The 27,599-nt window shown below is 41.4% G+C and overlaps 2 protein-coding genes across 2 annotated transcripts in view; one reads left to right on the top strand and one right to left on the bottom strand.

Moving 5' to 3' along the window:
* Nucleotides 1–14,065, top strand: part of PEX3 (peroxisomal biogenesis factor 3) — a 22,840-nt gene extending 8,775 nt beyond the window's left edge. The window contains exons 3-12 of the mRNA XM_075748288.1: nucleotides 400–481; nucleotides 6,400–6,443; nucleotides 7,622–7,746; nucleotides 9,021–9,087; nucleotides 9,188–9,242; nucleotides 9,507–9,663; nucleotides 10,585–10,655; nucleotides 11,475–11,597; nucleotides 12,765–12,861; nucleotides 13,260–14,065. Coding sequence (XP_075604403.1) covers nucleotides 400–481; nucleotides 6,400–6,443; nucleotides 7,622–7,746; nucleotides 9,021–9,087; nucleotides 9,188–9,242; nucleotides 9,507–9,663; nucleotides 10,585–10,655; nucleotides 11,475–11,597; nucleotides 12,765–12,861; nucleotides 13,260–13,343 — 905 coding nt within the window. The 3' untranslated portion in view covers nucleotides 13,344–14,065. The remainder of the gene's footprint in view (nucleotides 1–399; nucleotides 482–6,399; nucleotides 6,444–7,621; nucleotides 7,747–9,020; nucleotides 9,088–9,187; nucleotides 9,243–9,506; nucleotides 9,664–10,584; nucleotides 10,656–11,474; nucleotides 11,598–12,764; nucleotides 12,862–13,259) is intronic.
* FUCA2 (alpha-L-fucosidase 2) lies at nucleotides 13,587–26,155 on the bottom strand. The gene is made up of 7 exons (XM_075748287.1): nucleotides 25,793–26,155; nucleotides 22,491–22,678; nucleotides 20,492–20,831; nucleotides 19,663–19,873; nucleotides 18,077–18,267; nucleotides 16,743–16,851; nucleotides 13,587–15,297 (listed from the first exon to the last, which is right to left on the bottom strand). Exons 1-7 carry the CDS (start codon nucleotides 26,014–26,016, stop codon nucleotides 15,157–15,159), a joined length of 1,404 nt encoding a protein of 467 aa, XP_075604402.1. The 5' UTR covers nucleotides 26,017–26,155; the 3' UTR covers nucleotides 13,587–15,156.
* Between the last annotated feature and the right edge of the window lie 1,444 nt (nucleotides 26,156–27,599).

Consider the following 27,599-nt stretch of genomic DNA (forward strand, 5'->3'; position numbering starts at 1 on the left):
TACCTTTCTCTGGTTCTTGTTGGGGGGAAAAAACCCAAACTTGGGATCATTTTGTTCTTATCTGGAGAAACGCAACAGTGTAGATTTTCACCAGATTTTCTTCTGGGGAGTCGAAGGCACATGTGTGCAGATATGCAGGATGTGAGTACACGTCTGCAGCTAGAGCCAGCAAAGACCTGTAGCCGTGTAAGGGCAGCGTTGTGCCCAAGCTCATAAGAGGCACGCAGGTGAATGCACTTCTGAGTACCCCCAGGGTTTCCTATTTTGTCTGTCGTCCCAGCTTTGCCTGTTGAGCAATGGGATTTAGCAGCTATTGAGTGGAGCTAGGGATAGGTTTATGATAATTTCTTTTATATTGACAAATTTTTTTTCTGTTTCTTTTTTTTCTTTTAATAACAGTGCTGTCAATGCTTCCAACATTGAAGGATGCCTTAATGCATCAATTAAATTCTGAGAGTCTCACATCTCTTCTTAAAAATAGGTAAGACACTTTTGGTAATTTTGTTAAAGGTCACTTGATCACAAGGTAAGATTGGGGTGGGTTTTTTTTTTTTCAAATCATATATTTATAAGGTAGAGAGCATGCAGGATTTTGGTTCTGTGTCTCATTGAGTCACTAGTTTTAAAGTATTTTGAAATCAACACAAATATTTGTGTCATGTTAGATCTATTTTGATAGATGTGGCTGGCATTTTCCAAACGTTACAAGAAATAGTTCTTTTAAGATGCTGCAATGAGAGCCATGCTTTTTGTTGAAGTGTTTATAAGATAGGTAGATAAAGTACTTACTGGATCTAGTCCTCTCTTGAACAGGACAGAGTATCTCAGATTGAGTTGTTGATGTTGTGTTTGTAAAAATGTTTAGGTAATCTTATCAAGGTCGGACCTGAATAGTAGTGGAAAGTATCCAAGGTGAGATTGCAAATGGATGTAAGCTATGAGAAGTAATTTTTTTTTTCTTTTTAAAGTAGAACAAATAGGAGCATGTCATACATTAAGAGGAATGCTTCCCTGTCAGAAAGCACCTTTGGTTTCCTTGTAACTGCAGGAGCAAATAGCATATTTTTAAATATGTGAAGTGCATAATAGCATACCTTAAAAGTAGAGTAAGCTGCTTGGCATTTGGCATGCAGTAAAAGTGTTATGTAGGCAGTTAACACAGGGTTTCTGAGTCACTCTAGGCTGCCTTTCTACTTTACCTCCCACTAGCTTATTTATACAGCTATAACTTCAGCTGTCCAGCATTTAATAGATTGCCTATCCAGTCATTGTCTTTTTTCAGTCAAAAAACTCCCACAACGAGGCAACAGAATGTGATATTTAAAGTGGGAATTACAGCCTAAATGATGTTTTTATATCAGATTAGCTGAGAATTTGCAACTGTAAATGACTATTATTTATCCCAAACAGCAAGAAATTAGGAAAAGTTAATTTTAATGGAATATTTAATATATTTGTCATAATACAAGTTTTACTCAATGAAAAATTACCTTGAATGAACAAGAGATCTTGTGGATCACCAGATTTGTCTTCTGGACTGTACAGCAAAATAGTCTCTAACGGCCTGTAATCCTTTCTTCAATGGTAAAGACGTAATGCCTTAGTTTGTTCTCTGTAGCCTGCATTTTTTTATCAAACTGTCTGGTGTCTCTAACTTGTTTGACTAGTTGAAACGGTTCATGAGTACGGTGACGCACTTCTGAATTCTAATAATTCTAGTGAAAATAGATATGAGACTCTCTGATATTACAGTTATGCATTTCTAAAAACAAATATTTTTTTAATATGCTGGTTACATGCAATATCCTGTAAGCATGGATGCCCATTTGTAGTGTATCTTACCATGGAGTTTGTATCTTAATTTTTCCTTTTTTGACTTATGCTGACAAAGTTTTAAGTAGATGCTTGACCTTCTTGGACTGAAAAGGTAGAGAAGGGGTAAGGAAGGCACAAATCATGGAATGAGCCATCAGGGCTCATTCCACTTTGAAGTGAGTCTTTGAAGAAGCTCTGCATTCTTGTGCTACGCATGGAGGTATAGATTTGTTTTCTTTCCACTTTGATTTGAAAAGATGAATCAAATGGCTCTGGATGCTTGAGTGTGTTGCGGTTTAACCCAGCAGACAGTGAAATCAATCACACAGCCATTTGCTTACTCCCCCCCACCCAGTGGGATGGGGGAGAGAATCAGAAAAAAAAATGTAAAACTCGTGGGTTGAGATAAAGACAGTTTAATATGACAGAAAAGGAAGAGAATAATAATAAGGATAAAAGAATATACAAAACAAGTGATGCACAGCATAATTGCTTACCACTCACAGACCACTGATGCCTAGCTAATTCCTGAGCCATGATCTAAACCCCCAGCCAGCTTCCTCCAAGTTATATACTGAGCATGATGTCTTGGCTATGTCCCCTCCCAGCCCCTTGTGTACCCCCACCCTTCTTGCTGGTGGGGCAGGGTGAGAAGCTGAGAAGTCCTTGACTTGGTGTAAACATTGCCTGGCGGCAACCAAAGTATCAGTGTGTTAGCGACATTATTCTCATCCTAAGTCTAAAGCACAGCACTGCACCAGCTACTAGGAAGAAAATTAACTCTATCCCAGCTGAAACCAGGACAGAGTGCCATTGTTATTGATTATACAAAAGAGTAGATATGGAGATTTACCTTTCTTAATGTCCCAGAATATGTATTCTTTTTCTCACATAATCAGTGTTACAGCTTAACATGTTATGGATCTATGTCACAGATCATGTTATGGCTTAGGTAAACTCCTTTAACTTAAAATTCTTTCGCTTCCTTAAATTCAAAACCTTTTCACATTGTTTTAGTAGTTTGGGGCACCCAATGGTAGGTTGGGCATATAAGTAGACTGAAGTCTTCAGTCTTCCAGAGACCCTTTTAAAGGGGAAGCAGCACACAAGACCACAGATGTGGTCCACAGGCTGGACATTGTTTGAGAAGAAAATCTTAAAGGCACAGGAGCAGGCCATCCCCATGTGCTGAAGGACAGGCCAGCGGGGAAGACAACCGGCATGGCTGAAGAGAGAACTTTGGCTGGAACTTGGAGGAGGGAAAAGAGAATTTATGGCCTTTGGAAGAAGGGGCAGGTAACTCAGGAGGAATACAAGGATGTCATGAGGTTATGCAGGGAGAAAATTAGAAGGGCCAAAGCCCAGCTAGAAATTAACCTGGCTACTGTGGCTGCTGCTGTTAAAGACAATAACAAATGTTTTTTATAAATACATTAGCAACAAAAGGAGGACTAAGGAGAATCTCTATCCTTTGTTAGATCTGGGCGGGGGAGGGGGGGAACAGAGTGACAAAGGATAAGGAAAAGGCTGAGGTACTTAATGCCTTCTTTGCCTCAGTCTTTAGCAGTAAGACCAGTTGTTCTCTGGGTACCCAGTTCCCTGAGCTGGAATACAGGGATCAGAAGCAGAATGAAGCCCCCATAATCCAAGGGGAAGTGGTTTGTGACCTGCTACACCACTTAGACACATGCAAGTCTATGGGGCCAGATGGGATCCACCCCAGGGTACTGAGGGAGCTGGCGGAAGTGCTCACCAAGCCACTTTCTGTCATTTATCAGCAGCTCTGGCTAACTGGGAAGGTCCCAGTTGACTAGAGGTTAGCCAGTGTGATGTACATCCACAAGAAGGGCTGGAAGGAGGATCCAGGGAACCACAGGCCTGCCAGTCTGACCTTGGTGCTGAGGAATGTTATGGGGTAGATCATCTTGAGTGTCATCAGGTGGCATGTACAGGGCAGCCAGGTGATCAGGCCCAGTCAGCATGGGTTCATGAAAGGCAGGTCCTGCTTGACCAACCTGATCTCCTTAGATTGGATAGTAGGAAAAATTTCTTCACTGAAAGGATTACCAGTCATTGGAACAGGCTGCCCTGGGAAGTGGTTGAGTAACCATCCCTGCAGGTATTTAAGACATGTAAATGTGGTGTTTAGGGATGTGGTTTAGTGGTTGGACTTGGCAGTGTTAGGTTAACAGTTGGACTTAATGATCTTAAAGGTCTTTTCCAATCAAAATGATTCTATGTTCTTGCCCTGTCATCCTCTTTTCAAAGCAATGTGATTGAATGAGGTGAAGCAGCTGCTGCTGTAGCCTTGCGTATGATGTGTATCTCCCACCTATTCAGCACTTAGCTTTATTCCAAACCTCTGTTTTTTTGTTTGCATTGCTTTTTGTTTCCATAGTGGGTAGTAGTTTTCCAAATAAATAAATATGAAATAAAAGCTGAGTTCTGAATAGCAGCTGAGTCTTGGTGAATTGCAGCAGATGAGGACTCAAAAATCCATTTCCACTGTTAGGCTTCATACGTGCAGACAAACTGATACCTGGCTGTTGCCTTATGTTGTGAGGAGAAACTCTGTAAGCATGAGCTCTAGAAAATGTTTTGACATAATAGGTACAAATGTAGTTGGCTGACATTGATGTATTGGCTTCTCTTTCTCTCTTCTGTTGGCATGGAAAACTTACTGCTCATAAGTAACAAATGTGGTTTTGAGTCCTGTTACGTGTTTTATCTATAGAAATATTACTGCATTTTTTTAACAATCTTTCCTTTGTTTTGCTTCAGAACAGCTTTTAAAATTGTTGATTTAGCTTGCAAAAAAAATGCATAAACTGGTTTTGTATATGCCATGTATCCTTGTATCTCTTCCAGCTATCCTTTAATTGCTCTCTTTACTTTTTGGAGTTGTAGACTTCATAGTTTATTATATCAGTTCATTGGCATTATTTGATAACAGTGAGCTTAAAAATTCATTGTTTATGTAAGTGATGTAATGGTCAAACTAATGCCAAAGTGCATGTGTTGTGCCTATAAAGAGAAATTATTTCTGGTGAAAAGTGTATTATTTCTTATAAACTTGGTGTGGTGGGTTGACCCTGGCTGAGGGCCAGGTGCCCACCAGAGCCGCTCTATCACTCCTCTTTTTCATTAGACAGGGGAGAAAAGGTACAATGAAAAAAAAACTTATGGGTCGAGATAAGGACAGGGAGAGATCATTCTCTAATTATCATCACGAGCAAAACAGACCGAACTTAGAGAGGGAATTCATCTTATTTCTTACTAAGCAAAACAGAGTAGAGGAATGAGAAATAAAACCAAATCTTAAAAACACCTCCCCCCGCCCCTCCCATCTTCCCAGGCTCAACTTCACTCCCGGCTTCAACCTCCGCCCCCCCCAGCGGCACAGGGGGACGGGGAGTGGGGGTTACGGTCAGTTCATCACGCGGTGTTTCTGCCGCTTCTTCATCCTCAGGGGGAGGACTCATTGTTCCCCCGCTCCAGCGTGGGGTCCCTCTCACGGGAGACAGTCCTTCACGGCCTTCTCCAACGTGAGTCTCCTCCACGGGGTGCAGACCTTCAGGAGCAGACTGCTCCAGCGTGGGTCCCCCACGGGGTCACAAGTCCTGCCAGCAAACCTGCTCTGGCGTGGGCTCCTCTCTCCACGGATCCACAGGTCCTGCCAGGAGCTTGCTCCAGCGCGGGCTTCCCACGGGGCCACAGCCTCCTTCAGGTGCCTCCACCTGCTCCAGCGTGGGGTCCTCCACGGGCTGCAGGTGGAATCTCTACACCCCCTCATCCTCCCTCCATGGGCTGCAGGGGGACAGCCTGCTTCACCATGGTCTTCACCACGGGCTGCAGGGGAATCTTGCTCCGGCGCCTGGAGCACCTCCTCCCCCTCCTTCTTCACTGACCTTGGTGTCTGCAGATGTTCTTACATCTTCTCACTCCTCTCTCTGGCTGCAAGAGCGCTCTCTCACTGTTTTTCTCTTTCTTAAACATGTTATCACAGAGGCGCTGATTGGCTTGGCCTTGGCCAGCGGCGGGTCCGTCTTGGAGCCAGCTGGCATTGGCTCTGTCGGACACAGGGGAAGCTTCTAGCAGCTTCTCACAGAAGCCACCCCTGTAGCCCCCCCGCTACCGAAACCTTGCCACGCAAAACCAACACACTTGGTTACTGTAAAGTTTAGGTTAATCTGAACTGTCTGTCGTGAATATTTTAATGTTAATGCTGATGCTAAGAAATTACCAAATATTTCTCTAAGTGACTTTCACAAATTATTTCTTCCACAATAGAGAGGCAGTAGCCATTCTTTACTGACAGTGCTTAACAGGCGAGAATTGCTGATGAAACTTTTTGGATGGTTAGCTCGCTCTTATCTCTGTTACTGCTGCTGTATTGCAAAGTGTACTGTTTATATACTGCTTTCTTGAATGAGGCAATTCAATGTAGACATGAATCTGATCTGAGTAATTATAGGAGCTAGATGAGCTCACCTTAGAGCACTGCTATTTCATTTAACATATTTATTAATTTCCAAGGAAAATACACTTTTTAATGTTTAATATTTCCATTTATGTTTCCTACAGGCCAGCAAACAAGTTAGAAATATGGGAGGATTTAAAGATAATAAGTAAGTGGAAATGAAAGATTCCATCTGTATAATATTTAGCATAAATTTAAAATGCACACTTTATGCTGCGTTGTTGTTTCAGTAGATATGAAGATAGTGTAACATGGTATGTGACAAAGCTCCTCCCTGCCCACCCCCCTCCCAAAAGTGCCTTGTGAAGGAATTTTTCACAGCCCCGAGGGGAGTTAAGAGCCCAGAGGCAAAGGTGAAGAATTTTACTGGCCGTTGTTACCCCACTGAAGAAAACTTTGTGAGAACTTTCTGTGCCATCACAGAAAAACTAGTTTTTCAAAAGTTCTATGCTGACCCTAACAGAAAACATCAATCAGAACTGTAGGCCAGCCCTTACATGGCCTGCAGTTTCCTCTTTTCAAGCCTGTTTCAGAGAGCCACTGTAGCAGTGGTTATGAACCCTTTGGTTCATCTTTTTATTTATTGGCTGATGGAAGCAGTGGAAGGGAGGGAAGAATAGTGAAGTCAGGTAATTATGTAGTGAATACTGCTGAGCTCTTTTTACTACTTTTGATTCCTTGGTACCATTTGTTATCCCTACCACCTCCCTGTTTTTGTCTTTTCTTCCTTTTGGTTTTGTTTCTCCTTTTCACAACACCTGTACAGATCCTACTTCTGATGTGGTTCCTTTCTTTCTGCGTCCTTCTCAGCATTCATCCGTATTTATTCATGTCACTTCTTCCACACATCCTCTGTTGCTTAGTGGCTGGTAGCTGATGCTCATTTTATTTTCTTTCTATAGATATTAGCTGCTCCTGCCTTAGGTAACTTTTTTCCCCAAGCTGCTGTTACGCCTTCTGTGTCTTAATTGCATGACGAGGGCTAACATACTGTGCGTATTTCTTGGCCTCATGAAGAAAGATGATTATCCATTTTCCATCTTGAGCAACTTGTATAATTTTTATTTTTTCCCAAAATAACTTGTGTAATGTGCAAATGATATTAATATTGGGCTTTAAATGTGACATTTTAGATGTAGCTCCAGCATATATTAGACTCGTGACTGTCTTGGATATGTGTTGTGAATACGTGTGTTCTGACAATCAGTGAGAGAAATGTGACTGTTTAGCAATTATCTGTGCTTCTTGAGTCTTGGAGAGCACTCTCCCTCCTTGACTCACCCTTATTTCTTTGACTTTGAAGTTATTTTGTTGTCTCTTTTCAAGGTTTCACAAGAAGCATCGTAGCTGTATATAGTACCTGTATGCTAGTAGTTCTTTTGCGAGTCCAGTTAAACATTATTGGCGGTTACATCTACCTAGACAATGCTGCACTCTGCAAAAATGGCACAGTAAGTTTCTTGTTTTGTTTCAAAGGTAGAACTTCTACTTGCTTGGAAGTGATTCTTCAGTGAGAGAGAAAAAGGGCATAGCTTAGGAGTATTAGAATGAAACCAAAAGCTCTTATAAGGAGTGGGAGATGTGGAAGCATTACTGAAAGTAACACATATTGATGTGTTTTAATAGCCTCTAAATTTGGATGATTTGGTAATACTGTTGCTTAATAAAATACTAGCAATATTGAATAATAGCTTTTGTCCGCATTTGTATTGCTTAAAGAGGGTTACTTCATATCTAAACACTGACATAAAATAATTTTGTTGCTTTCATTATCTTTTTGTGAAATCGTAGTACTGTGTGAATGATCCAAGACATGTATGCAAATTTTATATAAATGCTTAGGTCTTCCTTGCACATACATTAATTCCCCCCGTCAAATTTTCCTAGGATTAAAGAAGAAAAATGTTGTCTTTGAAATTTTGACTGTTTTGTTTAACTCCAAAAGGCCATCTAACTAAACGTCTGTTGGTGGGGGTGAGCAAAGTTGAAGACTTGTTTTTTGTTTATATAGTAGATCTATCATTGCTCAATAAAAATATATCGATGCCACAGTAAGCAAGTACCCACTGTAGAGAGTAAGATCTGCAAATTATTGGACGGCTCATCTGAAAATAATGGATACAAACTTTGGTTAGTTCTCGTATGCCCCCCTGCGATAGCTCCTGCTGAGAGTCAAGGAACAGTGTGTCAAGGCAGGTCTGAGAGAAGCATCCCTCAGGGAGGCCAGGGTCGATGGAGGTCATGTTTCATTTTATAAAGCCTGAAAAAGCTTTTTTAAAAGGGCAAGATGAGTTTGGACCTAAAACATTTCCATTCTCTTATTGCTCCTATAGAGAAGTGGGTTGACGGGGCCAACTCTGAGGCACTCCACTAGGTTTAATTTTTGGGGTGGTGGAGGGTCTAGTTTTACCTACAATGCAGTTGTTAAGAGACTTTGCTATATACAAATGAAAAGTGAAAGATTTTTCTGTGCCACTGAAGATGGAAGAGAGCTCTGTATAGTATTGAAGAGAACAGTGTCAGAGGACTTACGAAAGATCCACGAGTTGATGGCAGGGAGAGGGTCAGAAGCTAGAGACTTGAATGAGAATGGGGGAGTCTGTCTGCTGCAGGGTATTATAACGATTAAGGAAATTGGTCACAACTGGTTTGAAATGATTTTTAATTGTTCTCAACTGTTGACATGTCACAGAACTGTTGGGTTTGTGTTTTTTTTTCCCCACAGACACCACTAGCTCCCCCTGAAGTTCAGCAGCAATATTTATCAAGCATTCAGCACCTTTTAGGAGATGGTATGGTGCTTATTATGAGCTAACTACACTTAAAAAAATTCAGCTTTTTTCTAGACTTCAGCAAATCATTAGAATAATTTTGACACTTTCCTCCTTCTAGGACTGACTGAGTTAATAACTATTGTTAAACAAGCTGTGCATAAAGTTTTTGGAAGGTAAGACTCTACATTTCTCTGTGGTTAGTTTTTAATCTTTATTGTGATGACTGTTCCCAAAACAATGAGTTTTATTAGAATTAAAAAAAAAAAGGCATACTGACTTTTCTCAAAACAATATTTGTATTATAGCAGGCTATGTCTGCCAGTGCAAACCAATATAGCAGATTGGGATCCTGCTACTTGTGAACATGTTATCAGTAGGAGGACAAAGCATCATTATTCATTTTGCAATCAACACTGTAGTCTTTTTTTCCTTTCCAGTATTTCCCTTAAGCACACCCTGTCTCTTCTGGAGCTGGAACAGAAACTTAAAGATATCAGGAAGGTAGTGGAACATAAAGATTCAGATCAGATTACATCTTACTCTCCCTTATGTCATTATCTGATGCCAGATGAAGAAAACCCCTTGGCTACCCAGGTACTTGTTTTGGTTTCTTTCATCTGCCTTCTTTTATTCTGCGTTGTTTGTTTGTTTTGGGGAGGGCAGGATGCGTAACAATCCTCTAGTTGTACCATGGCATCTGTATCTTTAATAAATGGCGATGCCTCTTCCGTCGTAAATCAAGTGTACTTATCTCTTTAATCGAGGCAAAGTAAAGCTGAACTTTCTTCAGATTTGATTGAAAGCAAGTGTCATCCTCAGAATGTCAGCTTTGAGCTCAGAAACACAGTCCAATCGCTGCTTTTAGCCTGTGACGTATGCCGTACAGTGCAGCTTAACTCAGCCCTGAGCTAAATTGTATTACCCTGCACTTGGGTACCAGCAAAGGTCATGGATGGTTGTAGCATCTTGGCTGATGCACCAGAAGGTGATGGTGTGCTGGAGTCCTTTGTTGCTTTGGGCTGGAAAATGAGCAGGAGTCAAGAGAAAGGTGTGTCTAATCTCAGTTGTAACATTAATATCCTGAATTTTCTAAAGGAAAATTTCTGTTTGTCTCTATCTGCGCTGCTGGTTGGAGAACACTCACTCTTAACTTGTTATTACACCAGTATAAAGAAGAAACTCATGCTTCAGTGTGTGACTACATGCACTTACTGCTTTAACTTAAGCTCTGATACGCAGACGGTTTTTTCAGTTTTGGAGGTCGGAAGTGGAAAAAATACTTTGCTCAATTAGTCTGGTATTTCCTGCTGATACTGTTTTCAGTAAAAAAAAACCCAAAACAACAAACCTATATTAACAATTTAAAAGGAAAATTTGAACACAAATTATAAAGAATCTTATTTACAACAGTAGATCTTTTCTCACTTAATTCTGTGGTACAAAACTCTTCTATTTCTACTCTTACAGTTGCCAATGAATTTCTTACTAAATACTGTCTGTCTTTGCTTTTTCTAGGCCTGTGGACTCACAGAAAGAGACATTGCTACAATTAAATTACTTAATGAAACTAGAGATATGCTAGAAAGGTATAGAGAAATAGCCTGTATTCATATTAAACTCCTCACAACTATTGTTTATGTAAGACAATTACTCTCATATAAAAAGCTGTCAACTTTCATTTGTGAAATGTGACCACTCTGCTGCATTAATTTTTTATATTCGCTAATTGTAGGCTGGGATTTTCAAAATTTGAGAGCTCTGCAACTTAGAAATAATACTGCCTTAATGAGATGACCAGGATGTCCTTCCCAGTCAGACCCCCGTATCTCTTCCTCACCTTTTCTGTGGTTATACAGGAACAGAGGAGTAGGTCTCTTCTCCTAAAGTAGGGTAAATTGAGAATAACTTTATTGAATTTACTTGCTTCGATTAAATGAACACCAGTTTTGCCTTATCAGAATTTATTTTTAATACATGGGTTTGAGAGTGGTTGTACGTATGCTTTTACTAAGACAGCTATCGAAGTGAGGCTTCTGTAATAAACATTGACTATGAGGGAATTGAGCCAAATGCCAAACTATTCTTACAATTTAGCTGCTAGAGATCTGGGGCATTTTAAGGATAAGTCCCTTCTATGTTATTGCCTAGTAAGAAAGAGAAGTGAGGAATGCTTTAGATTTATCTGGGTTTTATTAATCTTAGGGTAGAGTTTAGGTAGTTGATTGGATTGCTGTGGAGTTACTGGGGAGCTGGTCTTTCTTGAGGTGGCTACGCTAATGGCCTTTTGTCTGCACCATACGGCTTCCTTCTTGGGAGGGGCATCTGTAGCACTGAATACTTGCAGCGGTTTTTAGTTTGAAAAAATAAATCCCAGGGATCAAACAGTTTATTTTATTTTTTTTCAGTCCAGACTTCAGTACAGTTTTGAGCACGTGTTTAAATAGAGGATTCAGTCGGCTGCTGGACAACATGGCAGAGTTTTTTAGACCTACTGAACAGGACCTCGCTCAGAATGGCTCTGTAAATAGGTAAATGTTCTCTTTTGTTGTGGTTCTCATGTGAATAATGCTTTGGGTTCATAGTGAATTCCAAAAAAAGGCCTATGGGTTTTCCTGCCTACTTGAAGTTCTCATGCTGGAAATCATCCTGCTTCTTGCTTTTGAAGAATAAATGCAGTCTCCTGACTCTGGTCAAGTAGACTAGCTAGGAGTATCGCATGTTTCTTCCCACCCATGAAATTGCTAGACTTTACATGAGGTACCTTTCCCACCATTAGTTGCAGAAAGTAGAAATCAGACGACCTATTCCTTCCGCTTTTTGCTTGAACACTGTACAAGCAGACTGCCTTTGTGGCTAAGGAGGATTTACCCCCCGGTGGTGGCACCCGAAAGATGCACCGCAGTACCTCCCGTGAGGAAGGCACCCTTCCCCTAGGGTTAGCGGATGAGCTCTGTACACCCCAGACTCTGGCTGTCAGTCGCTGTAGTTCTCAAGGGAGGTGGGCATTACTGTGATTCGCCAAATACATGGAGCCAAAGCACCTACGGAGCCTTAGGTCTTTGGTATGCTGAAAAAAAGGTACTAGCATTCAGGATCTTCTGCCTCTTCCTAGAAGACTGTTTAAAAATAGTTCTTATTCTGAAGTTAACGTTGGTTTTAAACAACGCAGTGAGTGTGTTACAAATCCAAAAGCTGGGTTCAAACCCTTGAAAAATTATTTCTAAAATATTAAAATCTTTAATAATAACTTGTTTTATGTTTATTTTAATAACTGTTGGCTCCCAAAGAATAATGTTTTTATTTAAACATACACTATTTACATCACTTAAAATATCCCAAAGGCTGTAGTTTGGCTGTCTGTCCTAAGCATGGTTTAAAGTTCAAAATAGTGTGAGATTGTAGACCAGCGCTTCTAACAGCTGCGTAGATACACATGCACATAATGACTCTGGCTAAACTGTATTTCTCTTGCATGAGAAGCAAATGTGAAACTGTGAAAGTTACACCAACTGAAATTTACTTTGGTGCTTCTCTGTGTTAAATGAAAGACTTGCTAGGGAAAAACCCTACATCTGCACATTTTAGTTTGCAGTCGTTCAACTCTGACTCTTGAATTCGTTAGAATTGTAATAACAGTTTAGTGGCTTTGCTAATGTCAGAGCAGGTCTAGGTCAATATTTTTTGTTCTCTTCTAGTCTTTCAAGTGTCAGTCTTCCCTTAGCCAAGATAATTCCAATAATAAATGGACAGATCCATTCAGTATGCAGTGAAACACCCAGTCACTTTGTTCAGGTAAGAATCTTGCTTATTTAAAATATCCCAAGTAAAATTGTGAAATGAATGTTGTATATTTCTTTTAATAACATACTTCATTCTGTTTAATTTCAGTGGCTTAAAAAAAAGTAGAAACAACTGGCAAACTTACAAATTTACAAAAAGTTTATCTTCCAAAAATAGGCTATTTTTCTAGAATGTCTTCCCTCTGCTAAACTGTGCAGAAGCACAAAAAGGTCTCTCGTCTTGGTTCTACTTGTACTTCTGCCCATAAACCTTTCTAAAGCAAGAGATTTCAGTTAGATCTCTGTGGGAGTGCCGAGTGCTTTTCTCATAAGGAATTATGTACTGCAGCAAAACCAGAATCATGGTGGATGTGTTTGATTAAGCAAATTTATTCTTTCCATTTTTTCCAGGACCTGTTGATGATGGAACAAGTGAAAGATTTTGCTGCTAATGTTTATGAAGCTTTTAGTACCCCTCAGCAACTAGAGAAATGAACTGCACATTTATAGGAATAGATTGTGTATTTATAACAAATCCCTTGTGACTACTGATGAGACTTGGGTTAATTTTATAATGGTGTAGGAGTGGTAGACCAGGAGAAAGAACATCCTGAAAAAAGTGGGAGTGAGCCCATATTTGTTCTAATAGAATTCTGTTTCAGACACCCATTAAAAAATATTCTTGTTAAAAGAATCATTGTATGTAAAGACTTTTCTATTAAAAAAGTGGTTAAACTCTTCCATAATTCATCTGATTATTTTTATTGCATCTGAAAGGCATCTGGTGGCAGTATTACAACAAGCTACTAAAAAACCCATTTGTTTGCCTGGGGTGTGCTAGTTTTTTCCAAAACTGATGACAGTGACCTAAGAACAGCACAGAGTAGCAGAACGAAGTAAGGCTTCTTTCTTCTTCCCAATTTTTCTTTTTCTTCATAAAAACTCTTGGGTTTTTCCCCTTAAACTTCACATATCTTATTCCAAAGAGTCTCTCATTCTTCGGATAGCCTTTGCCAACTGATGCATGTTCCTCTTGAACAAGCTGAGGAGGGGTGCTCTCTCTGTTGCTTAATACTAAAGGAATGTGGATTTTTAGAAGTTCTCTTGTTTATGCTGTTCAAACAGCTACACTGTACACATTAACTTGTAAATATTTTATCTTAATTTGTATTAATTTTGAGCCCAATTGTATTGTAATAAAATATTTTAATGTAAAATTTGTGTGTGTATTAACATCACTAGCAGGAAAGGCAATAACCTCATTTGACCCATCACTTAAACTCTTGACATAGCTGAAAGAATAAATTCAACTTCCACAGTAATAGTTTTGCACTTAATTAACATTACTCAGAAAAAATAAGCCTTTGGTCTCTACACTGAGACAATTCATGCTTTTTGTTGTCCTATACCTCCCCCTCTTTGCAAACTTGACACTGGGACATGATGAGTTTAGGAATTTTTCAAGTTGGATGCAATCTACCCTCTGCTTAAAATGTTGTCTCTCTGCCAAAGTTGAGGATCCCTAGCAACTCTTGGTTATTTCTCTTTAAAAAAGTTCATATTGAAGTATATGTTTTGATTAATAGTCCACAGAAGGCACCCTGGTAACTGTGTAAAAACAACAGCTGTAAACAAGAGTCAGCTTTAACCATGTAAAATAATACAAAACAGCAAAACAACCCTCCCGCTTCACTTGTATCCTAATAATGGATAGAATTACTCAACAGTAGAAACATAAAATTAATGTTTTTCATGATGAGAAACAAAGATGTGCATATGATTTCCTAACCCTTACAGGACTCTTTTTGCAGATACTGGAAAAAGTTTATTGTTGTCTCCAAAACTGACAGTTTTTACTGCACAGTTTTGTGGAAGTTGGATTTCTTGCATTAAAGAAGGTATACAACTGACTTCTGTGCAGTTGCTGTCCGATTTATTGAATGCTGGCTTGAGCTAGCTTTGGTCTTCCTCATGGCTATAAAAATCTACTGCCTGTTTGCCCCCCTCCCCCCATTCTTCACATAACTTGGCAAGAAACTGACTAGGAAAAAAAAGTGGAGAGATCAAGGTAGATGCTCAATTTTCACACAAGTTCAAAGAAACAAATTGTTTGCAGAGATTTAACTATCTACTGCTGGATTTCATCTGAGGTTCATTACGCTCCATCCTTTAATAACAGCCCACCTTTCATAGCAGAGTGAAGTTACTGATGTTTCTCAGTCAAGCAAGTAAGAGTTAGAAACCGATGATGAGAAACTGGGCGAAACATGGGCATTCCCTGCTAGCCAAGGCTCCAGCAGCGTATGGCTCAGTTTACATCCGTCAGCTGCAAAGTCCAGCCCCACTGACATGGCAATTCCTTAGGAGTTAATTGAGGCAGAGCTATTACAATTCCCTTTTCCCCCAGTGCAACCCATTTCAGCAGTTCCTTGTAGCCAGTCAGCTTCACCTGAGATGATAGAAACATACACCATAATTAGAGCAGTGACTTTTCAAAGTGCATATAATTGCGAAATTGACTAAAGAAATGCTCCATAGCTGCTTTACTATCCTATTATCCTTAAATGCCACTTATCAACCAAATGAGTGATTAAACAATGGTTAAAGGTAGTAGAAAAATACTTGCAAAGTAGATATGTAAGTAATAAAGCTAGTGACGTTGGGTCTTGAGAAGTACTTAGGTCTGTAAAAGGTAAATAAACACTTTGCAGGAGTATCTGGGTTGAAGTAGGGATCCAGATAACCACAGTACACAGCTCTGTATCACCTATTTCTGAAATGCCCATTTCCCATGGTGGAGCTAGTAGTTTTGAGGGAATAATGTTTCTCACAGAGCGCAGCCAGGTATCTCAGAACAAAGCTGACCTGAAGAACCCCTCCACTAAACACACAAGTAGGTGGTGAGACTCTTAACGCCAGCTGGTGAAATGCTGAAAAATAGCAGAGCAGCTGAAGACCACCAGTCTATCCCAGAGGAACAGTAGTCTTGTGCACATAAAGGCTAGATGCCTTTACAAAATTCAAGATGCATCTACATCATGCATTTCTGAAATTATTCTTTCTTCTGAACTGTCTTGGCACTGGATTATTTTCCCGTGGAACTTGTCTAGAAGAGACAATCTAGAAACACACTTAATACTTTTCAGCAGCTAATGGCCATCCAGTGCATGAAACCAGGACAGAGCTAAACCAAAGCAAATCCCCACCTTAACTGCATAACATTGATATCAAGTTCTGAGCACCAGCTGTTCTGCTCTATAAATCTGCTTCCATTGGGTTACAGTACTTGCCAGTGTAGGTATGACATCAGTGTCTTCAACTTTTGACCACCACTTGCTCCAAGACACACATCTAGGGTCACACTGACTTACTCTTTACAATCCCTGGGCAAGGAAAACTTGTGTGTGCTTTCCCTTTGTGCAAGGCTTTGACTTGAAACTACTGCACCATTACAGCAAGTATATATCACCAAAGACACAAGTATGGATATTTATAAGGAAAGGTCATGCTGAGTTAGAGTCTACACAGGAAACGAGGGGTGACAAGTTTTTTCCTGCTATTTGGCCTCATTTTATGATCCTTGGTTTGTAAGCTAAAACATATCCCAGCAACAATTCAGTCTAACTTTGTTTGTTGGAGAAGAAATATCCCACTGGGAGGACTATGACAAGGAGGTCCCAGAATGAAAACATTTTGCTGGGTCTCTTCCAACATACTCTATCCTAAGAGCTATGCATTCCCAAAGATGCCAGAAACTAAAATAAACATGGACAAACCCTGGAGGTGTTTTCCTTCAGAGTATGCTCATTTCTTTCACTGTGTGTTAAAAGCCTCACTGTTCTAAAGGGGAACGGGGAGTACGGATTGGGGGGGGGGGGGAGTGGTGTCTTTTACCTGTGTTTCTCCAAGCTTGGCCTGTGGTTCACCAAGTTCCAGAGTCCCAGAGACTGGCCAGTTCAGAAAGATAGCATTGACTTTGCCTTCTTCAGGGCTGAAAGTATACCTGGTTGGAAACGGGGAACAGAAACACCTATCAGTTTTTCCTTGTAAATTTTCTGAAGTGATACATGGAGTGCTTTCAAGACTGGAAAAACAGATTTGCAAAGTCAGTATTAATTACATTTTCACACACATAACCATTTTTCAGACAAAGTATACCCTTTAATAAAGTACTGTTTCTTGAAAATATGTTCCAACAAAACAGAGGTAATAGAGACTATTAAAGAACTGAATTTAGAGGTAAACATCTGTATTATCTGTCAGCAACCATGTAACAACTCCCTGCTGCTCAGCCATGTAGAAAGGAGGTACTTGCAGGGCAGGGGGAATCATTAACAGATAATTGTGGGTTATACTCAGAAAAATATGGTAATTCACATCTACACACAAACATCCAGACATTCTACTGAAAAAATTCAACAAGAGTATGCGCAACAATAAAGATTCCACCTCACATAGCTAGTCTTTTTAACAGTTGAATTTCAGTAGACATTATCTGCGCACGTCCTTGGAAATCTTGTGGCATAAACTTGAAACGTTCTCCTCTCCTTCCTTCCTTTAGTTACAATTTTGTATTGCTCTTGGAAGTGGTTTTAGTAAACAGTCAACAGTTCAGCATTTCAAAGCTAAAGCCAGATAGCCAAATCTTGCTGGGGACAGGAGTAAAAACGCCCACTGAGGCAGAAAAAAGGGTCAAAACCAAAACCCTGATGGATCATTAAGGCGTTAGAGCAGCTATGAGGCATAAAGGCTGAGGAGAGTCCAGAGACTGTCTGAATTTAGTGACCCAAAAATTGCTGTTACCTTCCCATGCTTTTTTACCGTAAAACGAAACGCAGAATATGCTAGACTAGTTTCTAGTTACCTTCTCTCTAAACAGTGACACCAAGTATTCCTTTGTACAGATAAACACTTCATAGCAGTTTTATATTTTCACTTTTTTTTTTTTATAGTTTCTGTTGCCAGCTACACTAAGAAGCATGAGATCACTAAGGAAATGTTTGCAACCTTCCCTTCAGCCTCAGCATCATCCCAAAACTAGTCTCTGACATCCATCATCTACCTACAGTTTTATACACACTTTTATGTGCAGTTACTTAAACTGACAAAAGGGTTAATTTCTTCACAGCACACAAACTAAGCTGGTGGTTGCTGTAGCACTAACAATTTCAAAATTTCACATACACTGCTGCTGCTTTACGCAGCCTACACCGATTCAGTAGCCTTACCACACTTCTGGCGTGACCGTGTCATTCTGTGCTCTCCATGGTTTTGTTCCATAGATGGCTTCTCCATTGACTTTCAGCCAGGCACCCATCTGCCTCAGGCGTTCCTCAAATACAACAGCGATGCGACCATCGTGAGTGGGCCCAATATTCATCAAGAGATTTCCTCCACAAGACACTGTTTCTACAAGTTGCTGAAATGTTTTTAAACATATACAGAGAACATATGGTTACAGCTAATGAAATCATGTATTTGAAGTTATTTCTAAAGCCAGGCACACTGCTTCAGAATGATGAACTCAATGAGTTATGTTACTGCTGCATGCTTAGACTTGGGGGTCATCCCAACAGTCAATACAAAATTTAAGCTCCCATAAAACAAAGCTCTGCTGACAATTTTTATGGCAGAAAACAGCCCAAAATACATTTTCACACCAATATGTCTGAATCTACATTAGAATCAGATCCTACAACTTTTTAACATTTTGACTTCTGCAGGAATTTCACGAGGGGTTTACCAATAGAATGGATAGATCAGTTCTCTACACAAGAGGAGAATAAGGCTAATAGATGGCACTTCATTTTTACTGAGGTTGAGAGAAGCAGCTTCTTTCTGCTTCCTCTGTTTGATGCTCTCCCTATTTTACAAAGGTAACTTGTAAAATATGAGGAAGCCTTCTACAGAGTCCATAAATACTTGTGTTCACATCCACACTGCCCTCCAGAGATCGTGAACTGAGATGCACAAGTCTGAGCAACAGACAGCTGGAAACAAGCTGCTGAATGAATTTAAACTTTGTGCCTCTGCAAAGAGGTTACTTCAGTTTGAAATTATCCTTTGCAAGGACAGTACCAGGAACAGATTTGGATTAAGCAACAATAACAATCAATCTTCCTCTCACTAGCTGAATTTTGCAATTAAATGCATTTATCTGAAAGATCGATCAGTCTTCCTTTCATTCAGTTTTCCTAAGCTTCAATTCTTTTTTTAATACCTGAGACGAGCAAAGGGAATCAATGTTCTATTAACAGCAGCCATCTGCATCTACTAGTGTTTATCTGCACGTCTGTAATGACCGTGTTGGGTTTTTTCTTTAAATGAAGTGGGATAAAAGGGAAGTTTCTCTCTACAAGGTAAAAAGTTATTAAGAGTTATACACTGTTTCTAGCTAGAAGGGGGAAAAGATGTAGCTTTCAGTCAGGGGTTCATAAACAGCAACTGTTTGCTTCTCATCAACTTAGAGGTGCAGTTACTAGAAAAACTTAGTAGAAAAGACAATTACGAATCTACCCAGATCAGTCTTTGCCCAGCTACTCGCAGGGGAAACAGCTTCTAAGAGACTGACTGAATTTTTACCAGGTAATTTTTCTCTTATTCCTGTCTACGAAATTAATAAGAATTACATGGATAATCTGTCCTGCCAGTGTTAGGCGCAAATGAACAAAATTACTTATTATTTCACTGATTCATTATTCAATTAAAGTAGTATTTTTTTCTAAAAATAGATATGGAATTGAAATGTTATATAGCATAACAGAATCAGGAGGGAGAATCAGAAGTTGCAGGCAACTCCTTTGTCCCACTGTACCTTCACCAAGTCCTCGATTGTGAGGTAGTCGTCAAGCTGTGCATTCCTCCTGTACCCCCACGATCTCTGGTCAATAGTCATACAGTTCTCCCACTTGTGAGGCAGGAGATGCCCGGGATTATACCGGTCACTACAAGTGTAGAAGCCGCCATGCGTACAGATGCTGCCAACTCCCCAGCGGTCATTGGTCACAACTGTGTCCCGGACTGGACTGGGCACAGAGAAATTTTATGGGTTTTATTCTATAAAACACAGTTACAGCCAGTGTAATCCCTTCCCACACATGCCCTGCCCAGAAACTAACATTTAGGATTATTTCTGTACTATTACTTTATTCCAATTAGATTAAGTGCAATTTCAGGAATCCTATTCTCATCCTTTGCTAGTAAAAGGTCCAGATCAGCATTTATTAGGGAAATACGCTCCAGACTTTCACAGGAGGTCTGCCAGAATCAGCCTGCACTTCACATCCACTGCCAGATGTTTGGTCTGCAGTGACAATAATGTACCCATATTCTCAAATTATCCTTCTATCCTGTTTGTCTGCGCAGTAGACCATACTTAGGAAAGAATATGATTAGGTAGAAGAGCCAATACCACCTTAACTGATTAATTTGCAAATGCAGTTAAAAAAATATGAAACAGTCTTTTTGTAAAGCAAGCTTTGATAGTTCCAAGGAAGACCTGGATTCTGTACTTCAGGACAATTAATATTTAGTTAAGTCCTTGTACGTAGAGGTAACAGGTTCCATAAAACATACAGAAAATGAGGCAAACTAGACACAGAGCAGAATTTCAGATAAGGAGCTAAACCAGCATCATTACGTACCTGTCATTATACAGCCAAGCCAAGAAACCAGTGCTGTTCCAGTAAGTATCTGGTGCATTTCCATCCCCATCAGACCAAATTATTTCTGGTTGGTACTTGGTCACAATTTCATAGAGTTCTGGTAATGATTTACTGGTTGGAAACTTTCTTGTCTTAAAGGCATTGGTGGTGTCCTCAAGGAAGAGAGGATTAAACCATTCAAACAGGGAATGATATAACCCAAAATGCAAGTCAGTCCTATTTCTAACAGATGTTGCTAGCTCAGCCACAAGATCTCGTTTCGGTCCCACATCAACAGCATTCCAAGTCCAAGAATATTTGGACCCCCACAAAGTAAAGCCTGAAAAGAGAAAAATCGAAGGATAAGAAAGGGAAGCAGAAGAGGCGAAGTTACAGTTCCTCTTTCTGGAAAGCAGTTTGCAAGTGTGTTGCAAAAAATAAATATAATAAAAACCATATATGTAAAAATTTTGTTGTCATGGTATAAAGTATGCCTATAAACTGTTTATGCACGATGACAGTAGTCATAACATCACAAGACCATGCCAGATACTTTTATGTATTTTTTTATACATACACATATGCATTTGTATTTTCCAGTTCTATACTGCTTAGGATAATTATTCCTTCTGCTTAATTATTCACTCCATTCATATGTCCCGATTAAATTAACCAAAAATACAGCAACTTTTGAGGCATCTACATTTTTGCTGAATGTATCAAATGTGGTCTGTGAATATACATTCAACAATTGGAAGACCAACTGCTTTCTCAGTTGCAGAACGCACAAGCTATCATTGGCATTCAAAGACTATTCTCCTTTCTGTTTGGATCTTATGCAAATGTTCACTTTTCATTTGTCTTGACTTTTATAACAGCTCAATCAACTACTCGGTACATGTATATAAGCAGAATGCAAAACTTCCTGAAACAGCTTTTGAAATATCGGTGTTAAATATCAGGAAGGATTTAACATTTCAGACATCCAGCACATGCACTTACAAGTACTACTGCACTGCAGACTTAGACCATTGCCAGAGGAGCTCCACTATCATCTTCAAACTGCTTTATACTCATTGCCTAATAAATCTTGCAGTATTTTGGTGAACTGGATACAGTAATTGTATCGACTAGACAAACAAGCTAAAAATTCATGCCCAAGGCTACAGGACAGACTAAATGAATCATGGTTCTTTTGAAGTCACTGGGAATTACGCCACGGGCATCATCAAGATCAAGATTTTATGTGTGTCAGAGGCGAGATTAAAATTCACAAGTTACAAGTTGCCAGTCTTGAACTCACATCTCCCCAAAGACCAACAACGTTCACTAGATGTACTGTCATATTGCATCTTAGTATTTTATACTTTCTTTGCTACCCTATTTCCTTCCAATCACTTTCTTTTTCTTTACTTTTCTCTGCAAAGCATCTTACAATTACAGTGCCAAAAATCAATCGTGCCTGTAAAGTTACAGACATGGTTCAAGGTTTTGGCTTTATGCACTGCATCAGGAAGAGCTATACCTCATGCACATTTCTAACTCTGAAGTTAACTCTGGGAACAGACTCATAAATTCCTTGGAGAAACCTACAGAGCTCGTTAACTGCCTGTACACAGCAGCTCTCCATATGTTAAACAGCGCAGAATTCACTTTTGTGGTTCCTTGAGCAATAAATTGCACAACAATAAAAAATAAACCATGGCTACTGCAGGAGGCTCATCTGACCCCACTGCTTCAAGCTGTCTTACCTACAGCAAAAGAACAATGGCACAATCTATTTTTCCTCCTATGCAAGCTTCACGGCCATAGGTTTTATGTTAGAGTCAGGAAAATGCACACATGTTTCTTGGGTGGTTTGTTTCCTCTTTGGCTGGGTTGGGGCAGGTAAGGCTGCCTGGCTTTCTCTCTCTCTCTTAGCAGGCAGGAAAGTTATCCGGATTTTTCTTCTGTTGACAGAAATGCAACAATTACTAACATTCACAAACCTTCCACTTACCTTCATGATGTTTTGAAGTTAAGACAACATATTTTGCACCTGAAGCCTTCAGAATATCTGCCCACTGGTTGGGATCAAAGAATTCTGCTGTAAACAGAGGCCCAAAATCTTCATAACTGAACCCAGGTGGATAATTTGCCTCCATAAATTTCACATAGGGCTCTCTCTTTTCCTTCTGCCAGTACCACCTACAAAATATAGAGCAAAACATGTCTGCTGGTATATTTTTAGACAAAGAAAAGAGAATTTAAATCATTGGCTCCTATTTCTATTCACACTGAGAGGCACATGCACTGGAGGTACATGACGCTGGCAGTAAGACAAAATTGCTTCAGAACAGTATTAATTATCAAAGGTTTTCTTTTCTCTGTCCTCTTTCCCCATGCTCTACATCTTTTAAGCACCCCACTTCGGAAGGGCCCCAGGATTTCATTTGGAGCAATGAAACAAAGCAGCTACACTTTGAGAATGGAAAAATAGTAGTCTTGTTCAGCACTCAAATCCTGAAACTGTACTAGAGAGCACATGTAAACAGTCTATCAAAGCAGCTCAGGTGGCACGAGGAATGCGCTTTTTCTGGACTAACATGACTCACCCTCCTCAAGTCTCACACATCAGCCATCAGGCATTTCTGCTCTGCCCCCCACACTACAGCCCACAAACATGGAGGCCAGCAGCTTTACCTCTCTGCTGGTCCAGAGTCCTCTATGCCAAATGCAGCTGAGTGACCTGATGTGTAAGCACACGCCCATGGTCCCAGGGTAGGAGAGAGCCGGGACTGCAGTGCGCTGCAGCCACTGCACAATTGAGGCTCTGAAGCAAAGGCACCCTACTAGAAGGGATGTCCTCCAACAACAACTTGCCTTTGCAAGAAACCCACACACTTACAAATGCACCCCCGTCACACGCTGTAACATGCAGGCACACATCTACCTACCTACCAGTGCACACACATTTAGGATCTTGAAGGAAAAATAAGCTGATGATCTCTCTTTGCATCCCAGCTAGCAAAGACAGAGACAGTTTCTATCCTGTGCTTCCCCATCACAGTGACCATTATTGTCACTAGTCAACTGGTCAAATCCACAGCAAGGCTTGGAGCTCCGCCCTGTGGTCTCAGGGGGTCTCTCACCCTCATCATGGGCAGAGGTCAGAAATGACCAATAGAGCACTATGTATTTTCAACCTGCTCCATCCCTTCCCTACCTAGGAATGAAAAATGACCTCCAAAACCAGTCCTTACTGCATAAACAGCCTTATTGCTGGAGACCTTCTAACAACATACATTGTGACTGCTAAGCTGCAGGAAAAGGGTCTGAAAGCATTCACCTTTCTATCAACGAAGTCAAGCAGCAAAAATCCTGTTGGCAAATTTAGACATATATGAAAATAAATTGAAAGTGAAGGAATAAAACAGGCCAGAATCTGAATGTCTGAAATGCATTTCTCCTGACCTGAGCTGGACTCTGATCTCAGTTCTGTAAGACCACAGTAACCTATGGATACTGTTGTAACCTTCCCAGACTTCAGCGTAAATAAACACAATCTCTGGCAGCCAATAAAGAAAAAAAAAATCTAGAAAGAGGCTGAGACAGCTTTTCTGATTGAAAGAGCCTGTAAAAAACAACAACAACAACTCTGATTTAAAGTACGTAATTGCATAAAGAAACAGGTAACATCCCTGCTTCTCTCCCTTTGGCGCATGGTTTGCTAATATGAGCACTACTATTCTGACCTGATTAGACTCTAGAAACGTCCTGACCAAGGCTGTGCTGCTCTGAGGGAAGGACAACGAGCTGAGTGATATCAGAGTTTATGACTTTCCATTTGAAGCTGCTACCACAGGACCTCAATCATCTGACTGCACATGCTGCCAGAAGGCCCTGAAGCAGCTTCACACCCACCCGTGCCTAAGGACAGGAGGCTACAGGAATATAAAAAACAACTTCGTCAACTACATTAGAGTTTTTTTGGGTCTTTTTAGAACAACAACAAACAAATACTTGCTCCTGAATCTGTGCACCACTATCAGAGCACTGCACTCAAGAGTAAAGCTTGAATCCAAAGCTAGCTTCCCACTTCCCAGGAAAGTGATTTATTAGTAAAGAGAGTTCATGTTAAAAAAAAAAAAAAAAAAAAAGAAAAAGCTGAAACCCCTGAACATAACTCTGAAAAGAACAGATCAAATATTGTCAGAAAACAGTGCTTTGTTTGTATCTATGCTGGTTTGTTTTACAAATATTGCATTTAAGGTTTACCATAGCTCTGCCACAGAGCTGCTGTTATCTTCATATTATAAATGATAATGTGATACACTTGCAGTCACACAGGAAGTATTTGGTAGAACATGGAAAGGAGATAGCAAAAAAATGCTTACAGCCAAAGGGCCTAAACCAGTGAACACTCACAAACAAAAGGTTTTATTCAGCCTTTGAATTAGAATTATTTGAAGGATCAGAGCTTTAGGTTCTTTTAAGTGGAAAGTGCTCTTTAATAAAAATTATAATAAGAAAAAGAAGAAAATCATCAACAGCAGAAAATGCGTGCAAGTAAACTGCAGGCAGTTTGGGAAGCAAGTGCAGTGATGGAAGAAGCGATGGACTCCTGCGCTCCCCACACACAGTGCCACAGTGCTCTGGCAAGAGCTGTGCAAGGCTTCTCCGGAGGCTGGGAGATCCCCAGCACCCATCCCCATAGAGCCTGCAGAGAGATCCTTCACCCATCCCTTCATCTGGCCCTGGAGAGGTCTCCCTGTCCCTCAACCAACCGCCTCTTTTGCCAAGGCTGTGGAAAGCACATCTTTCAGCGCTACAAGCTCTCTGCTCAACTTGGTTTACGCTAGCCAACACATTCACGTTTTAGGGCTGGGCAGACAGATGGTCAAACGTACCAGAAGCACATCAAACTCTGCTTCCTTTAAAACAGCACCACAGACCCCGTGGTCTCACTGACCGGCCTCGGGTGGGATTACCCCATCTCACACACCTCAGCTCCAGGGTCAGTCTGCAGAGGGGCTCTAAACCTAACCATGACCTGAGGGGGGGGGGGTCACCAAACCAAACCCTGCCTGCCCAAAGAGCTGCTCTCCAAGCAAACCCTCAGATCGCTGCTATTACCGATCCGCAGCAGCTATTTCCGTGCGATCCTCCCAGCTGCCCCACAGCGGCCGCGCCCAGGGCCGCCGGGGCCTGAGGGGGCTGCGAGGCGATGCCGCCGGGGAGGCCCGCGGGCCAGGCCGGGCTGAGCCGAGCAGGCCGCTGCCGCCGGCGGGACGGAGGCCAGGGCCAGGCCAGGGAGCTCACCAGAACCACTCGCTGCCGAAGCTGGGCACCGAGAACACGCCCCAATGGATGAAGACGCCAAACTTCGCCTCGTCAAACCAGGCGGGCAGCGGCCGGGCGTCCAGCGAGCTCCAGGTGGGCTCGTAGCGGAGCTGCCCGCCGTTGCCCGGCGGCTGCGCCGGTAAGAGCCCGGGCACCAGCAGCAGCCCCAGCAGCGGCGCGGCGCGGCCGGGCAGGCCCGACATGGCGGCGGGCTGCAGGGAGGAGGGTCCGCCGAGCGGAGGTCGCGGCACTACGCTACCACACCGGGTAAGCCGCTGGCCGGAGATGAGGGGACACGGGCAGACCGGGCTGGGCCGGGGCTCAAGGCGGGCTCGGGCTCACCCCGCCCCTCCGTAGCCTGCCGCCCTCCGGCCACAATGTAGCCTGTCTCTTCCGCCTGCAGGTGAAGGGCTCCGCCTCAGCCCCTCCCAAGGCTCCCCCCGCCGTGTCCCGGAGGAGCTGGCAGCGCCCCGTCCTCCTATTCCTCTGTGTGGAGAAGGGCGCCAGCCGTTGGAGGTCTCATCCCCGTCGGTGTTGTTTTATGTGGCTGCTCGATCACAAATTGTCACCTGGATTTTAAGGATTTGAAGAAAATGAAGTAACCTACTTCCTTGGCCAACATCCCACTGTGCTCCTCCTGCCTCTGATCGCCCCAGGCCCTGACCACCACCGTGACACCTGTGTGGTTTGTTACTGTCCTCCCTGTCGGGGAGGGCACTGGCCGTTCTCCTTCAGTGCTTGCCCAGAAGCTGCCTGCTGGGGTCTGCTGGATCTGCAGTCTGATCCAGGTCTGAGTCTTGGATCTGCAGCCAGGGTCTGCTTCAGAGGTGGCCTCGGCGACCTGCTGGTTTTGCCCTTCTCACCTGCTTCCAACCACAAACTCAGCATCCCTGCCCTTCCTGAGAAGGACAGGGTGTAACATTCATGTCTCTGCAGCTCCTTCCAGCCTGCCCGTACATTATGGCTCCCAGGGTAGAGAGGTGCCCCGAAGCCTGTCAAGGAGATATGTCCTTGACCATTAGAGTGGCTTTGGAGGAAGCCTGTGCTGAAGCTGCCTCTCTTCAGTAGATGACACTTTGCCTATGTGCTGCAGATATGGGTGGCAGGCACATACTTTAAAAGATGAAACTTCCAGCATCGTTGATAGCCCGTGCTGGTGCTTCTCCCATCTTTCCCAATGCCTGAATTGTGTACTTTTGTGTTAGACCCTAGCAGCCATAGGACAGATTTGTGAAATAATTTGGTTTCATCAGAAAATACTAACTTTCCAAAATCATCACCACGAATGGAAATTTCTTTGGCAATTATCAGAACAGTTAAAAATTAATGAGCAGACAACGGAATTAATCTGTCTCCATCTGGGAAGGATGTGTATTTTACTGCTCTTCTATGGAAACAGAACTTCAGTTTCCAGAGCCATTGACCACAGCTGTTATATTTCATCCAAAATCATCTAAAGGGCTGTGAAAATGAGAAGTACATAATTTTTTAATTTTTTCATTTATCTATCTTGATGACTGTATTAAGTTACAGGCTGATAAGAAACATTGTGACTTCCATGGTATCATTCTTTCTGACTGACCATTCACATTACTCTGATTTACAAAAGCACTTTGATATCACAATAGGAGCCTCTTCATATCTCTTTTCTGTTCAATGTTGACCTACTTTTTCCATGTCTTCTTTTACCTTCACACCTTTAGATGTCACTTTGCTTCTCAAAAGGAATCCTTAAATGCCTTTGACCTCTTGCTATGGTATATTTCCTAATTTATCTTTGGATTTC

Source organism: Balearica regulorum, chromosome 3, assembly GCF_011004875.1.
Source record: "Balearica regulorum gibbericeps isolate bBalReg1 chromosome 3, bBalReg1.pri, whole genome shotgun sequence".
In the NCBI taxonomy this organism is placed as follows: Eukaryota; Metazoa; Chordata; class Aves; order Gruiformes; family Gruidae; genus Balearica; species Balearica regulorum.